At 44.5% G+C, this 17500-nt stretch overlaps 2 protein-coding genes across 2 annotated transcripts in view; one reads left to right on the top strand and one right to left on the bottom strand.

Annotated features, from left to right (window-relative positions):
• The window catches only part of ap1s3b (adaptor related protein complex 1 subunit sigma 3b), a 4538-nt gene extending 3157 nt beyond the window's left edge, over positions 1-1381 (top strand). Inside the window, exon 4 of the mRNA XM_031560376.2 lies at positions 756-1381. Coding sequence (XP_031416236.2) covers positions 756-791 — 36 coding nt within the window. The 3' untranslated portion in view covers positions 792-1381. The remainder of the gene's footprint in view (positions 1-755) is intronic.
• Positions 1382-1768: 387 nt separating this feature from the next.
• scg2b (secretogranin II b) lies at positions 1769-4618 on the bottom strand. The gene is made up of 2 exons (XM_031559701.2): positions 4514-4618; positions 1769-3906 (listed from the first exon to the last, which is right to left on the bottom strand). Exon 2 carries the CDS (start codon positions 3899-3901, stop codon positions 2189-2191), a length of 1713 nt encoding a protein of 570 aa, XP_031415561.1. The 5' UTR covers positions 3902-3906; positions 4514-4618; the 3' UTR covers positions 1769-2188.
• Positions 4619-17500: the final 12882 nt, after the last annotated feature.

The raw sequence follows: 17500 nt of genomic DNA, 5'->3' as shown, positions 1-17500 counted from the left end.
ATTTACCAAGATGGTTGGATACCAGTAAATTGCATTCTTGAAACCACTGGCACGTTTTACGTAGACAAAGTTAAGACTTTGGAAATTAATTGAGCTATTCCAGACTTCATATTAAGCAGTCTCTCAGTGGCTCACAAGAAAGTTTTAGTTGGTTGTGCTTTCGGGAAAGCTTGTGTCATTTCCTTAAATGGCTGTGTCCACATTCTCCCTGGGCTGCTTTTGTACCGACAGGCTTGCAAAAAAAAAGAAAAAAGAACAGTCCAGAATCTCTAATCTGGAGCTATTGTTAAGTGCCTAGCGATGCTGTTTCCTCCAACCACATCTTAGTGCCTGTCCATGTACATAATTGCAGACACTGAAATAGCCGCAGACAAGAACAATTAGGCTTTAGAGATAATAAAGAGAAGAGCCGACAGTTTCAGGCCAAAGATGAGACAGGTGTTTTTGCGAATGACTCGTATAGCTCCAGATCTCCCTGCTGTCAAAGCCTGGCAGAGCCAGAGAGGGCTTCAGTCACTGCAGTCTTGCGTGAACTGGCAGCCCTCTCGCTGAGGCCTTGGGGATCTTCATGTTGTGACAAGTGGAGTGAGTGACGGGATCAATAGGCAATAGTCAATCCCTGTGTCTCGTCTCCTGAGCTCAATCATAGTAGCGTGACAGTGGCTCAGTGTATTCTGGTGTGTAACGTGTTTGACTGAATGTGTTGTGTGTATTGGATTACGGATTTTATGTGCGTTGTGTCTCTTGCTTTTCAGACTATGGAGGAGTATATGAGTAAGCCTGCCTTCTAAAGCACAGGGAAAAAAGAAGAAATGGAGTCAGGAAGAGAGTAAATGGAGTCGGGGGGGATCCACACGGCTATGTTGTTCGCCTTGGTCATACCACTGCCTTTATTCTGTGTAACTATGTGCACAACTCTCCATTTTCCCAAAAGAGTTAGTCATAGGTCGTTCGTAACTTCGAAGCACATCTGCTTAGCTCTCTTCAGGGAGATGCCCACAAACTGTCATTTCAAAGGTATTTATGTACATGGATTCTAGCCATACAATGACACTGATACTGATTGTCCTGCAGATTAGCATGATGATGACAATCATAGCTGACTGTATGTAATCATTCCTACTCTTAAATAATTCTGTTTTATTATAATAATAATGTATTTAAATTACTGTCAGATGATTAAAAGTGCCTTTTTATGTATGTGTATGTCACCGTATGTTAAATATTCAGATTTTACTGAGTCGTTCTAGTGCCTCAGGGAGTAATCGGTTGTAATTCTTGTTTTTTGTTTTTCTTGGTGGAGGTTATAAATTCTGTATTCTACAGCACAATATTGATTTTTTTTTCACGGACTCTACAATAAAAAACTTATTTTGATAAATTCCATGCGTAGGCCTTTGTCCATATGGTGCTTGAATGTCTGATGTTAAGGGGTAACAGTTTTAGGGTGGATGTCTTGTCCACATGTTGATAAAATTCTCACCCCATGTGTACTGAAAAAGGTTTTCCTTCTCGCACACTGGATGGGTTCTCATTCTAGGTTTCCTCTTCTCATATTATGTGCAGGCCACCTTTGAATTTTGTTCAACAATATTTTCAGGAAGGTACTTGTGTGCACAAATAGGGATGACAACAAATTATTTAGTCTTTTCATAAGGAAAGTACATTTTTGATACGTCACCCAGAATGGTTGTTTTGTTCTTTGCTCAGTAGTATTATAAACTCAGACTGTGAACATGTACAATAATTTAACACAACACAACAAGAAGAAAATAATGGTAATGCTTTATTTGTCTTTAAGTCTTTGCACATCTTCGAACACGTACAAAATGGTTTAAAAATGAGTAGGACACCAACCTGTTTATTCTAATATTGAAATAGAGAGGCCATTTTTCCATTGTAAATGACTGCAGCAAGCCAGTTAGAGTATTATTAAGAGTATGAATAAGGGGATATGCTCTTTGTTCGACTGAACGTAATATAACAATAAAAACCACAAATCCAGAGACCACGACAAAATAGGATACATTTTATTCTCGAACACTGGATTATGTTGTATTTACAATAGATATATTTTAAAATTCCATGTAAAACTATACCACTTCCACCAGACTGGTTATTTTTGTGATGAAACATGAGCTATCTGCTCCAGTGGACAAATTCATTGCTGTCCGCTTCTCTCTCCCGTCTACATTCCTGAAACAATTTTTGCACGGTGTTCTTTCTCCTCCTGAACTGGTTCTGGCGTTTGTTGATCTAATGGCTCCGAGGCAGAATCGTCGTTTAGGTTTTTAAACTCGGTTTCTTGTTTGGCCTCAGTATCTCGTTTCACCGGAGCGCTTTTACCAGTGTCTACCTGGTCAAAATAGTCCTTCATTGCCTCTTCATACAATTCATAGGGAAATTGCTCTTGTGCTTCAGACTGGACAGAGCGTTTGGAATTATCTGTGTCGGGGTACTCGGTCATTACTTTTGCCGCAAGAAACGTCGCCAACTCATCTTCGTCTACTGTGTCGTCGTAATCGTCTTTTCTTTTGTTGAGGGCTTTATTCATATCTGACATAATCAAGCTCCCGTGATGACCATTTGGTGTCACAAATCTTGATACAGTGGTCTTGTAGGGCCTTTGCTTAGGGTAATATGTTTTCTGACTGCCCAGGCTATCCAAGAGATTTAGAATGTCCTCGGATTTAAAGTCAGATGAGATGTAGTTAGAGAATTTGTCAGGCAGTCGTCTATTGTAATATTTGCCAATTCTACCTTTGTAGCGAGGCATCGTTTTCCTTTCCACCCCTACCACCGGGCGCTCTTGTTTTCTGATTTCCCCCGTTATCAGCATCTCAATGAGCTCATCGGGCGGGACCTGCATTTTCAGTGAGATAGCTTTCAGCTTGTTGATGGCTTGCGGGTCGATGATAGATGGCCGGATAAATCTTTTGCTGTCTTGGCCCCCGGTTCTGTCCCGCTTTTGTTCTTGGTCACTCATTTCCAGGACCTTCAACAGGTAGTAATCCACAAGCTTCGTGTCATCGTCAGGATCTTGACTTGCACGGCGCTCAATGGTCTCTACGTCCTCTTCACTGTCTCCTAAACCGCGTTCAAACTCCTCGTGGCTGCCTTTGACCATCTCTTCCGTCTCTACCTGTTCCTCATACGGCACCCAGTCTTCGCCGCCCGTCACATCCTCGTACGCAAGATTTCTCACCCTGTACATGTCATCATCATCATCATCCTCCTGGTCATTACTGTAGAACTTCTGGTTATCACGCTTCTGGTCTTTAGCCGATAGTTTTCCAAGCTCCTCAAAGATAGAACGCATGTTGGCTAGGCTTTGTGGGGTGTACTGCTCATCCAGGTCCTCCGTGGCACGTTTGAAAGCGCTGTCTCTGACATTCTCCTCATCCTCGAACATCAGCGGGTACTTTTTGTGCGGTTTTACCAAGCCAGCGTAGTCCCTTACAGGACCATTCGTACCGGCTGACTTTTGTCTGGTTTTGGACGGGCGGCTTGCCTGAGGTGGAGCAGTTTCGGTGTTTTCGCCTGCTTGGTCCAGCGCTCGCAGCAGCCCTTTCACCCACTGCGGAGCCTTGCTTTCCAGCCAGCCGTCATCCCCGCGCTCCGGCGCGCTCTCGTCCTGAAGGGAGGCGAGCTGCACCAGGAAGCGGAACTTGTCTACTTCGTCGTAGTCAGCAGTGGGGTTCTCCAGCCCACCTGTCCGTCGCTTCAGGCTCTCGATGTACTCCAGGGCTTTAACCATGTCGGAGCTCGGGGCAAGGTATGCGCCCTGTTCGCCTCCTCTAAGCCGGTGTTGCCGGATGGACGCACCCTGCACCGCACAAGCATGGAGAAGTGCGAGCAAGACAGCCACTCCTATGGAAAGCTTGTGAGGTAACAGCAGCATAATGCCTGGAAAGCATTGAACACATAACCACAATTAGTACCAAACAGCAACAACACTGTCTCATAAAACATGCACAGCAAGAACTTTTTAGATTATAGTTACAAAACATGCTATATCTACAGACTGATTTTGGCATATAATTAAAGAAAGATAATTGTGATAGCACACAATCAGTTACCGAGTCAAAAGGCGCAACGTTTAGCTTCTGGTCGTGAATCAATACGGGGTTGGGCTTTGTTATAACACCTTTTTAAACGATAGCCTACCCCATCGAATGAGTCACCACCCGTTGTCAAGGTAACCTTTTCACTTGTGGCTTTCAGCTCTGATTAAACCATTTGAAATCTGGCCAAAATGCACTTAAATATTGTATTTTCTCCCCAAAAAATGCTAAATATAGTTTTATCTCTCGTAAATCATCAATCAGGTAAACAACGGAAGCCACCGGTGCTAGGAGTGAATCCTCTGGAATGATATCACTGAATGCCAGAAAACAACACCCGCTTCAAGCAAAACATATAGACAATATAGCAAGTACACGGAGCTCTATGAGCATAATTAGTGCTGTAGTGCATTACTTTGACTAGTTACAGACGAAAAGAAGCTCTTTACCTTTTGCAGATAGCTCAGATGACAGTCGTAAACATATATAGCATCTCTCCTGTCTATGTGAACGAGCGCCGCTGTTGGATTTTCAGCACCAGGACAGCTCCCTCCGCTATATGAGGCAACACCTGACTCGTGCGTCACCGAAACACACGCAATAACCGGTGCTTACATATCCATATTGATGATTTATGCTTGTGATATGTCACGAAAAGGAAAACCAATCGTATTTGAGCTGTCTTACTTGTCTGTGGTCTACATCCGTTACTTGTTTATTCGTGTGAAAAAGGTTCAATCTTATATTACATGAAACTTCAAAATACAATTTCAGTGCATGTCCCTCAAATGATCTGACCTGCTCCAGAAGTAATACAGCTGGCTGTCAATTTCATATTTATATTACTTAGCCTACTATGTTTATTTGGTTTGTTGTCCACTGAATGTGAGTATTATGTTGTGTATAGCCAATAGTGTCCGGACAACTCCATAAGTATCTTTTGCAGTAACAGCAAAATACAACAACCCAAAATGTTGTATTTTATATTAATGCTTTGACGTATCATACAGCAAAACCACAATCACCATGGCCCACGGGGACTATAGAGTTAAATCCGCCGGCGATGACTCACACGCTAAATCCGCACAGTGGGACAGAATCGCTGTCGCAGATCTTTCCTCTGCGGAGAGATGCCATTGATAAACGCCCTTGTGACGGCCATAACTCCCAAGTCCCCTCCAGAGAGCCTCACCGCCGGCATCGATCGGTTTCTGAGCGCCGCTGAGAGTTCGCCGATAGGTTGCAACAGAGGTGCGGGGGTCAACGTGTCGTCAAGTGTTAGGAGACAGATCGAGGATATGCAGATCTCCGACTCACTGTCTGGCAGTAGCCTTATGTGAAGGCAGGGAAAGCTATGTTCTCTGTTGCATAGCCTTAAACACGCATTTTGTTAGGTTGGCTGACACCCTGTTTGGTTACTTTAAATGAAGAATGATGTGCCCTGTCCTCCCAAAAGCCATTGCATTTTGTTGTAAGCTATATCGTATCGTGACATAATGAATTAAAAGTGACTTGCTTACTCCTTGCTTACATTGACTATCAAATGATCACAACAAAACTAATTCTCATTAGGCCTATACTGGCAGCAGTATTTCCCCATTAGTTTTGCCTTGGGTTTTAATGTGACAAAAACACTAGGGAACAATCAGCTGATATCACCAGACCTCTTTGGTCTTCTGCCATCAGTGTTCCTTCATGTTATTCATAACTACAAGGTCCAACAGACATCAGGTAACCTAAATACAGATGCACATTGTGTAACTGTGTACCATAATAAACCATTTGAGAACAGATTACTTTGTAAAGCTGAAACATTACGTCCTACTCTGTAGCTTTTACATATCCAACACTTCTGCATATTAATTTCACTATACAAAACAATTAAACTGGTAAGAAATGAAACTGTAGGTACAGTACATGTTTTGTTTGTATGAATGTATTTAAAGTATTCCTTTTTAAACCTTTTGATCCTTGATCTTTTTTCTCTAGTGCGTGGACAGCATCTCTTGCGCCTCTAGTATAGCACACCAGAATAACTCACCCGGGCATCCGAGCGCATTCAGACAGTAAGCCCGGTGCAGTGGTCTTAATTGATGGGTCTGATGTTTGTGACACTTTAGTAAAGTGGCTTACAGTGGTCTTCACTGATGGGTCCTGTGTTGATGAGGAGAAGTCAGCTGACAGGACACTGGGGAGGCAGGCATGGAGAGGAGGGCAGTGAACATGTTGACGTGAGCACAGTGATCACGTGTAGGCATGTGGTGTGTGTGTAAGTGTGACGTGCATGTGTGTCTGTGTGTAAGTGTGACGTGCATGTGTGTCTGTGTGTGAGAGAGAGTGTGTGTGGAATGGGGGATGGGACTGGATTTTGAGAGAGCAACTCTCTCTTTTCTCAAGGCTCTCTGTCTCTCCCTTTTCCTCTCATGTGTTCTCTCTCTCTCTCTCTCCCGCTCTCTCACACACACTCCGGCAATCACTCTGTCTCTGCCTCTCAGTGTTGCTCATTACCTCTCGCTGACACACACACAGACGCACACAGATGACTTACACTTGTTCATCTCATTCATACAAAATATCTTATCTCTGATTTGATTTGGCATGGATGATGACATCATGAGCTCGCTGTTTTCTACCATGTTTCTGAGAGACAGTGTATTTTTCTGTTTATTTAAGACACAAACAGAAACTATGTTAAAACAAATTCCTTCCCCAGCTGGCTCAACATACATTTCTAGATTTGAATCAAATTTTTACAACGTAACAAGTTATCAAAGTTATTTTTATTAATTAAGCAAGTGACTTGGCTTTGGATGGCTTTCCACTTCCTGTTCTATAACAAATACCATAAATAACAACCCCCACACATAACTTGAAATGGGAAGAAGGTAATGAAGAGAAATCCTCTTGCTGTTGGGTGACCTTGGGTCGCCTAGGTGTAGGGTGAGCATAAGGTTCACCCACTCACTGAACATGTGTCTGACGCTCTGAATCTTAGTCATTAACAAATGATGACAAGTACCTGGGGAGGACTGGTTGTATAGACACACATCAGTGCATGTGATGCTATCACATTCTATGCACCCTCAGTTTTGCAACCGCTCTTGTTCCTCCACACAGATTTCCGCTGACCCGTCCTGTGTTCTGCAGACCTGTGATCTGTGTGTCACAGAGTGTTCCTCTGACAGGGTGGCGTTTTGAGCTCCATTGTGGATTCTCCCACTCAGAAATGACGAAGGCTTCTGTGAATGTATGTGTGTGTGTCTCTCTCTGTCATCCTGGCGTAGGCTAAAAATACCCTGACTGCTGGGGGTTGGCTGGCTGGCTGGCTGAGGGAGTTGGTTGGTGCGATGTGTTTGTTGACTGTAACAGATGCGCTTGGAAGGGGGGCGCGTGTGGGTGGAGGCTCTTGGCGGAAAGCGGAAGGGAGCAGCTCGGTAGATGGAGCTGGCTGTCATGGCTGTTCCAGGGTACGATGAAATACTTATGGATGTATGATTAAGGGTGAGAACAGAAGGGTGGTGTTTCTGTGTGTTTCTGTGCAACCTGGCATCGATTACATTTTTGTTTGTTTTTAGTTGGTTGTTACTGTGTAATGTCTGTAGCCTTATTCTTTATTTGGTGTGGTGTGATTTTATTGCCAGGCAGCAGTGTTGTTTTTTTTGCAGCATTTTGGCTGTCGATGTGAAAAGATTTTGAGTCTGAGCCTCCCAGAAAAAAAAATAAAAAATAAAATATGAAGCCTCCTTGTCACTCAGTGGCCTCCTCTCAGTAGACATTTGACAGCTTGACAGGCCAGATTACATGCTTGGCCTGAGTGTGGGGACGAGCTGATTTGATTAAACTCCTCCAAAAACATCAATTATCCCGGGAGGAGTTCAGCTCCGCGTGCTTCCGCAGCAGCAGCTCACTGGAGAGGCAGAGAGTGTGTGTGTGTGTGTGTGTGTGTTTGTGTGTGTGAATGCAAATTAGCGCTTAATTAATAGAGTGTGGCTCTTCTACTTCCTGGACGTTAAGTGAAGCACCCTGTTCACCCTGTCAACCTGCGTCGTGCTTCTCTCCAGCCTCTTATCCATCTCTCTCTCTTTTTCTCTTTCTCTCTTTCTCTCTTTCCTTTATTGTGCTGTCATGCTGCTTTTCGTTCCTCGGACGTTCCTCTGTGTGTGCTGAAGCTGCAGTGTTAAAACACGGAGGCCTTTAATCAGGGAGCAGTCACTGGGGGTGACAAAGGAAAAGATGCCAGCCCGCCTGCCTGCCGTACTAACCTCTCACTCAGGAGTTTGCCCTTCAGCTAGTCATCTCTGACTGTCACGTCAGTCTAGAGAGCTGCCCAAGAGGAGGATGAGAGAGAGAGAGATGGAAAGAAAGATGATCAGTGGAAGATGGGCAAAGATAGGGTCAGAAATAGATGGATTGACAGGCAGATAGATTGATAGATGTCCAAATAGACATAGATAGATAGATAGATAGATAGATATGTGATATATAGATATCATGTGTGTGTGTGTGTGTGTGCTTGCTTGTGTCAGAGAGGGAGGAGATGATGGTTGTTATTTTCCTGATGGAGAGGGGGAGTGGAGTGGGAAGATCAGTACAGGTCTTTTCTGAAGTGCTCCCCTGACACTGACCTTTTCCCAATTATCCTTTCAGTTGTGGGAGCACAGGGTCCATTCTTAGCCAAGCTGTCTTCATGGCCCAAAGGTGTGACTCACTGACAAAGAGGAAGAGGAGGGGAGGAGGTAAGTCAGCTCACATACGTTTAGGAGATGGGTGACGCACTCTCAGCATCAGTGGACCCCCACACACATTTCTCTGGAGGGCTTTAACCTACTCAATCCTCTCTGTCTTTATTACACACACACACACACACACACACACACACACACTCACTCACTCACACACACACACACACACACACACACACACACACACACACACACACACACACACACACACACACACACACTCACTCACACACACACACACACACACACACACACACACACACACACACACACACACACACACACACACACTCACGAACACACACACACACACTCACGAACACGCACGCACGCACGCACGCACGCGCGCGCGCGCGCGCACACACACACACACACACACACACACACACACACACACACACACACACACACACACACACACACACACTCACGAACACACACACACACACTCACGAACACACACACACACACACACACACACGCGCACACACACACACACACACACACACACACACACACACACCCACGAACACACACACACACACACACCCACGAACACACACACACACACACACATTCAAAGTTTTTTTTTTTTACACACTTTTAAACAGCCCACAAATGACTCACTGCATCTTTAACACTCCAGGGTGCCAGGTCGTTGTTGTCATGGTGAAGCATCTTTTTCAGCCATCGTCGCCATGGTGATCCATCCACCTCTCCCCACTCTCTCTCTCTCTCTCTCTCTCTCTCTCTCTCTCTGGATGGGGAGGTGATCAGAGAGCTGTCACAGGTGTCTGCCTAATGAGGAGGAGGCTGCTAATAGCGCAGCTATGTGCGGCTCTCCACTCCTCCCACTCTCTCTTGCTCTCTTCTTCTCTCCAAGTCTCTCCCTCTCTCTATCTCTCCCTCTGCAACCCTCCTTCCTTCTCTTTCTCTGTCTCCATTTAGTGGGTGCTGATGTCTAAGCCTCCTCCACGAAGAGCGGTCAGGAGAGGAGAGGAGACATGACATCTCACTCAGGAGATTCCTTAGATCTAATTAGGACTCTCATTAGAGAGAACAAATTTGGAGACACGCTTGTTAGCGCCTTCGCTTTTCACGCCACCATTATTCTGTGGTCGGCAGCCATGTGCCTCCTCTTAGTGTGTCTCTCTCTCTTTGTCTTTCTGTCTCTTCTTCTCTCTCCCTTTTTTATTCTTTCCCTCTCTCTTACTTACTCTTCTCTCTCTTCTTCTCACATTTTCTCGCCCCCTCTTCCTTTTTCCGTACCTATAAATCTGTAAATTATGTTCACTCCCTGAGGTCTTCCTCCCATTAAGCTCCTCACTGGTGGGCCATGTTTGGCTTGTGCTGTTGTGCTTAAATCCACACCTTTCTGCACCTCTCACTGTCTTCTTTTTTCTTCCTATAGAGTCATGCCCCACTCTCTTTTCTCTTCTTTTTTTTTCTACCACTCTGTTTTTCTCTTCAGCCATTCTTGCATTAACCGACTGTTCACCTTGACTCTGTGTGAGTCATCTTGGCTCTTAAGAGTGACGCATTCTCTTGCGTCTGCACAAGCCGGAGCAGGCTGTGCCACCATGTCTTCTGCTTCTGGTCTTAAATGGGGCTTTGTCTTCAGGGAGAGGACAGTGGTCAGATTGTGTGCTGGATGCAGACCTAACAAACCCACTGACAGGCTTCATCTCCCCAGAAAATGTGTCTGTATTGGAATGAATGATTGTTAATGATCGCCACTTGTATGTTTCAAGGTTTCAAAAAATGCCCCTTTTCTTTACTTTCTTGCTTTCATATCACTGGCCAGCATTCTCTGACAGTTCATTTCAAAGCCAACGCCACCGGAATGGACCTCATTTTCATTCAAGCGTTAACCTTCCCATTAATGTTAAGCGTACACTTGCCACATAACGTGACCGACAATTAGCATCGTCTAAGCATGCAGATATGATATAAGTAAAAGAGTGGGCACTGGGCATAGCGGTTAATGAGCTAAAGTGTGGGACTCGCCAGGCTCTCTCGCCCGCGACCGTACCCGCGTCTGCACTGGCACTACATGCTCCATTCAGGGTGGGCTGGCAAGCGGGCGTTACAGAGAGATAGATGAAAGTGACCTTTGCCTGCCTGCCTGTGCCCAGTGGGAGGGATGGTGTTCATTAAAACGCAGGAACCCCACGTGCGTGGGAGAGTGTTGCCAACCACATCATGGCAGAGAAACAGGAGAGACAGAGGGAGAGAGAGAGAGAGGGAGAGGGAGGGAGAGAGAGAGGGAGAGGGAGAGGGAGAGAGAGAGAGAGAGAGGCAGACAGAGGGAGAGGCTGTGAGTGAGGCAAAGAGAGCTAGAGAAGAAAGGAGAGTGAGAGAGAGACTAAAACAGAGAGATAAGAAAATATAGAGATATATAGAGAAAGATATGAAGTGTGTGTGTGTAGGGGCGGGGGGGGGGGGGTGGAGGGAGAGCAGTAGAAATAGACAGGCTGTGTATGTACTGTGACAAGAAAGAAAGAAAGTCAGAGAGGCAGTTGTTGCAGTATTAACACACATACTGCAACAACCCACCAGTGAAATCGCACACTCACAGACACACACACACACACACACACGCGCACAGAAATGAAATATTTGTATATGTTTTTTTCCGCTTTTCCCCCTTTTATGTATATTCTACTGTTCTTATGAATGCTTTGGCGATTTATCATGCCAATAAAGCAAATTTGAACTGAATTGAAATCAATTACAAATGATGGGGAGAGAGAGAGAGGAAAACAGTCAGAAGGAGAGAAGCGGAAAGAGAGAGAGAACAAGAGAGAGGGAGAGAGAGGTGGTGCAGGAGGTGAGGAGAGAGCCTACGCACACTGGCCATGGTATAGGGAAAACACACTGAGCAACTCTCTCACACACGGGAAACAGCTTGTCTGATGAGTGGCAGCCCAAAGGTCAAAGGTGAAATCAAAGGCACCGGGGGATGAGCGCACTGATGTGCACAGCATGTGTGTCTGTGTCTCTGCATGTGTGTATAAAAAGATACAAACACACGCGCTTTCATCCCTCGCCCCACCTGCGGGAGAGAGGTCTGCACAGCAAGAGATCAGGAAATTGGAATACAGCTTCACTTTGTTTTATTCTCTTTTACTCACACACACACACACACACACACACACACACACAATATATAAACATGCAAACACAAATTAAATGAATATTGCTTCCACATACTGTTTATGTAACACAGCTCTGGCGTCATAAGCCACACCCTTTGTACAATATGGAGGAAGATTCACCACTCGTGTATCTATTTTGCCAGTTATTTTTCTCCTCTGTCCCCTTCTTCTACCTCTTTGGTCTATTTTAGTCCTGCTCCCCTCTTCCCCCCATCAATTTCTCCTCTCACGACCCCCCCCCCCCCCCCCCCTCCTTTCTTCTCCCTACATCTTTCCTCCCACCGCGGTGGTCTCTCATATTTATCTGTTGTTTTTTTCCTCTCCCTCTCTCTCTCTCTTTCTCTCTCTGCAGTGACGCGGGCTGGCTGGCTGGCTGGCTGGCTGGCTCCCAAAGCGCTTGCCCCTATGCCACCCCCTCCCCCTTCCTCAGCACCCGGCTAAAAATACCCACGGCCGGTGAGTCATCAGACAGACGTATCAATCTCTCGCTCCTTCTCTTCTTCTGCCTCTCTCTCTCTCACTCCTTTTCTCTCACTTCCTATCCCTCCCTTTTCAACTCTTCATCCCTCTATCTCTTTCCTTCACCCTCATTGTCTCTCTTTCTCTTACACACACACACACACACATACACACTCACTCACACTCTCCCTGCTATCTCCTTCTCTTTCCCTAATTCTCTCTCACAGTTTCTTTCTCAATCTCCCTCTCTTTCTCTCTCTCTCTCTCTCTCTCTCTCTCCAGGGTCTTCTGCCTCATTACAGATCTCACACATTCTGGCATGCCTCACCTTCAGCCTCGTAGCAACCCAGCGCCTCACGCACAGACACACACACAAACACACACACACATACACACACCACACAACCTACAAAGACACACATAAAATAACCTAAACATAAACTTGCCACTCAAAATGTTTGGTAATAATGCTCATATAAAACAATATATATATATATATATATATATAGCATAGCCTATCCCTTAACAGTAGTTTGTACTGTAGTATGTAGTCTACGTAGCCTATCCCTAAACAGTGTTACAGTACTTTTTTCCCCAAAAAGGTGCAACTTCCTCCAAAGTGACATTTTGGGGGTTTAACTTTTGCATCAGTTTTAATCTGGCTAACTAAAGGCCTATATCCAACCATCCAATCACAACAGAGTAAGTTATGGTGTTCCCCAAGGCTCTGTGCTTGGACCCTTGCTTATCTCTTTGCACATACTACCCTTAGGTGTGTGTGTGTGTGTGTGTGTGTGTGTGTGTGTGTGTGTGTGTGTGTGTGTGTGTGTGTGTGTGTGTGTGTGTGCTTGGACCCTTGCTCTTCTCTTTGCACATACTACCCTTAGGTGCTGTCATAAGCATGGCATTAACTTCCATTGCTATGCTGATGACACCCAACTTTACCTATCCATGAAACTTGACAAAACTGTACACTAACCCTAGATAGAAGCTTGCCTTCTGCTATCAAGCCCCTCTCCTGTGGAATAATCGTCCTGATTCCATCCGAGAAGCAGGAACCCTCTCCATCTTTAAATACTGTCACCCGTCGCATTCTTCTTACTTCTTGTTAGCCATGTTGGTGTGTTCAGCAGGAGTGGACTACAGACAGGACATGTTGTACTGTGAGGAAGGGCCTGTACAGATCCTGGGTACAGCATGTGGCGTGTGTTGCGGCTGTCGCCAGCCAATTATGCACTGTTGTTGTATCCTGCCACCCTTACTATGCTTGTATAACTAAAATCCCCATGCACCAAGTCAGCCAACATTATCAAACATAACTACATTAAGTACATATTGGCAGCCGAACACTACCCACTCAGTTCGTTTCTTTCTTCCCCTCCTAGACTATTTCCACTGCTGTAGTCTCTGCACCTGATCTACTTGCAGAAACCCTCTGCCTTCACCTACCCACCCCATATGCTGTGCTAGCATTTACCTGCAATGCCACTATTTACATAGTGTTCTGTTCCATTACTCTACTTACCATTGTAATAGTAACCTTACAAGCACACTGTATACCCACTAAGCTGTTCTATGTTCATGCGCAACCTGATACGGGTATGAATTCATCTGCCATGTTTCTGATTGTCTCCCTTCCATGTCTCCTACCTTCCCCTCTGTCACAAGCCCCCCCCCCTTTTCTTTTTTCTATCTCTACCTCTCTATCCGGCACGTTTTTTCCTTTTTTACCTTGCTTTTTCCTTGCCATTGTTGCCATTGTGCTCGCTCTAGGGGGGTTCAGGCCCTGGGCTCTGTAAAGCACCTTGAGACAATTGTATTGTTTTGGCACTTTATAAATTTAATTTAATTGAAACAAAATGTAATTTAATTGAAATAAAATGTTATTTAAATGAATTGGACGGCATGCCAAGTGTTCATTAATGAGTTCAGCGTTCAGTGCCGGGCGTGCCAGCTGAGGGGCAGAGGGAGTCATCATCATCATGCAGAATGGAAGTGATCTGGAGGAAAACAGAGGGACAGGGCATATATGAGCATAGCAAGCTGCAAAGACACATTGGACACATTGGATCTCAAGTCGGCAGCAGAGGACTTTACCACAATGAAAAAAAGGTGAAAATAAAATGTTACCTGGTAGCCTTTATCTGATGCCATGTAGGACTAGCCTTTAAACAAAAAAAACAGATGTTACAGGTTAGAGATGTTTTGTAAAAAAAAAAAAGAGCTGCTAATTTTTTTTTTCTTTCTAATTTTAGCTGCTAATGTTGAAGTTTTACTTAATCTTTGCTGTTCATTTTGCTTAATCATTACTGCTCAGTACATGACTGGATTATGGGCCGGCCCATTGGGACCGGTCCCCAGGGCCTCGGGCTGCCAGGGGGCCCCAAGCCTCAGGCCGCACATGGTGCATGGCCCAAGACTTCAGAAGGAAGTTGAACAACAGGGCCCTCAGCTGACCACTAGGCCCCTGGGTGCTTATAATGTGAGCTTACCTCTAGGGCCCTCCAGACCCCACAGTGCTTACAGTGTGAGGCCCCCAGACTTATAGTGTGAGGGTTCCTGCGCCCCTCCATGTTTAGAGCATGAGCTGACCACTGGTCAGTTATTAGTGGTTATCATTTAATAATATTGTTTCTACAGTATGTAAAAATGTCTAATCTTTAAGTAATCTGATTATAATTGTATACAATGTGTTATATTCACTTGATAGAGCATAACAACAACACAGAAACCAAGATTAAACAAAGGCAATATTAAAGGGAATAAAAAGTAATTAAACGCCTTCTTTTTAAAGTTGATGTATGGAATTGAAAGCCTGGTGTAAAATAGGGTCTCAAGCCAGTTGTAGTTTAATATAGCCACTACCTTTTTAAGTCAATATAAAAGACCAATATAGGAAAGCGCGGGTGGGAGGCCTTCCAAAAGCTGTGCCTAAGGGCCTCAGCGACCATGATTCGGTCCTGGTTCAGCCTAAATAGTCAAACTGATTTGAAGTCATTGCCTAGCAGAAACCCTGATGCACACATAATACACATGCACACACTCACCACCATTAAGTAATAAGCACACACAAAAAGACCCCCACACACACACAATTACCAATCAGCATGAGTATAATTCACAGTGAAAGAATCCCCTCTGCGACAAAGATGGTAAAAAGTGTAATAGGCTGTGGATGCAAACTCACACAGATTTTGTCTGTACCACTGCATCTGTTACAACCTTCTTCAGACAGGCTGTTATCTCGGACTGTATGCGTGTTTGATTTCATTAATATTCTCTCCGTCACTGTGTTTGTGTGTCTGTCATCCATTAGTGGACCAACGTGTGTGTATGATGACCGTGTGTGGGGGAGGGGTGATGCTGAGGGCTGAAAGAGGAAGAGAGTGAGTGGAGATCTCTCTCTCTCTCTCTCTCTCTTTCTGAGGAGGTTGGGGGAGGCTCTAGGTCTATCGGCCACTGATGTGGGGACAGGATTTGGAGGCACAGCTGGTATTGATGTGATTTAGAGGGCTTGGCCTTAACTATGCGACAAAACCGACTGAAGGATACACACCCAGTAGAGATGCTTTTCAGCAGCAGTTTACCCAGGGTTGATGCATGTCCAGTTTGTTGAAGAGTTGCAGTCTAGTGTTTGTATAAGCTTGTATAAGAAGTTTCCGTTTTTTCTAGTTTGTTTTACCCTGCTTAGTGAAAAATGATTCTAGTAATTTAAGACACTGCAATTGAGAAGTAATTGTTGGGGAGGACAGTGTAATTTCCTGGAACATTCCAGAACATCAAGAAATGAGTCATACTTTTTGATTGGTGAAACCAAGGGCAGTCGCTAGATGGGCTTTTGTTGTGTACCATTGGAGGTGGGCCTGCCATTGACAAACTCAATACACCGCTTCTGTGGCCTTCGTTACCATGGTGATCTGCCTGAGAGAGAGAGAGAGAGCGGTGATCGACTTTACGGCACCTTGTTGTCACACAGGGTATTGACTAGTGCCTAGGCAACAGAAGAGCATCAGTGAGTGGGCGTGAAGACTGGATCCTTTCATTTCTGTCATGAGCCTGGCCTCGCTTGTAGGTTTAATCGCTGACTCCAATTACAAGAAACTTGATTGTGGGCCCACCCTCCGCATATCACATGTATAATCACAGGGTGAAGTCTAAATCAACTATCTCTCTGTCTCCTTAATAAATTATTTCCTAAAACATATATCCGTAACTTAGTTGCAGGTTATGAGTTTGTGAAATCTCTCTAATAGTTGAGCAACACTGACCTCCTCTGGAGGAAAGGCATCACGTCTAGCTATGTTTGATAGTGATTGGCTTGGGCAACAACTTTGGCAAATATGAGCACATCTTCTTCCTTGTCACTATGAATAAGGGTCAACAGAATTAATAAATGCAAATGTGTTAAGTTACTAACTAACACTAACAGAAATAAATAATCCAGTGGTACTATTATTATTTTTTACGTCACAAACTTTAATTTTCATGACACAACTTTCAAGGCCAAATTACAAATAAATAAAGTAGCAAGAGCCTGTATCACAAGGCAGTAACTCTCCACATGAAACATAAAAGGAAAGACCCAAAAACTGGTCAATAAACAAAAAAAACAACAACAACAAATAAAAGATTAAATAGTTTCAAACGAGGTATTACACGTGTACGTCAGGTATTTGCAATTTGATCATTCACCCCCCGAAAAATATTTACAATAGTGAGGAAAGAGAAACTAACCCTGGGGTAAAAAAAATCAAAACAAAACAAAAACGTTTTAGAACTGCATTCAGAGCAGCAGATTCTGTTGTGTCTGACAGGGAAAGTCTACTAGCTGTCATGCATAGCCTTCACACACAGACAGAGAGGCAGACAGGTAACATACAGATTCAGATGAAGTCTCAACCGAGTTTAGAGGAAGGCAACCTTTGCCCTCGAACACTCAGGCAGAGAAAAGGACAGAGAGAAAGAGAGCGAGAAAGAAAGAGATAACCCGATAAGTGTCCTTGTCATCTAATTACTAGCCTTCTTTTTATCACACCACAATTAAAGAAAGCAAACAAACAAACAAAAAAACACACAA

This window comes from Clupea harengus, chromosome 22, assembly GCF_900700415.2.
Source record: "Clupea harengus chromosome 22, Ch_v2.0.2, whole genome shotgun sequence".
NCBI lineage: Eukaryota > Metazoa > Chordata > Actinopteri > Clupeiformes > Clupeidae > Clupea > Clupea harengus.
This window is presented reverse-complemented; position numbering and strand designations above follow the sequence as displayed.

Bases quoted from the DNA above. Each gene is read 5' to 3' on its own strand.
- scg2b (XM_031559701.2), bottom strand. From the start codon at position 3,901: ATGCTGCTGTTACCTCACAAGCTTTCCATAGGAGTGGCTGTCTTGCTC.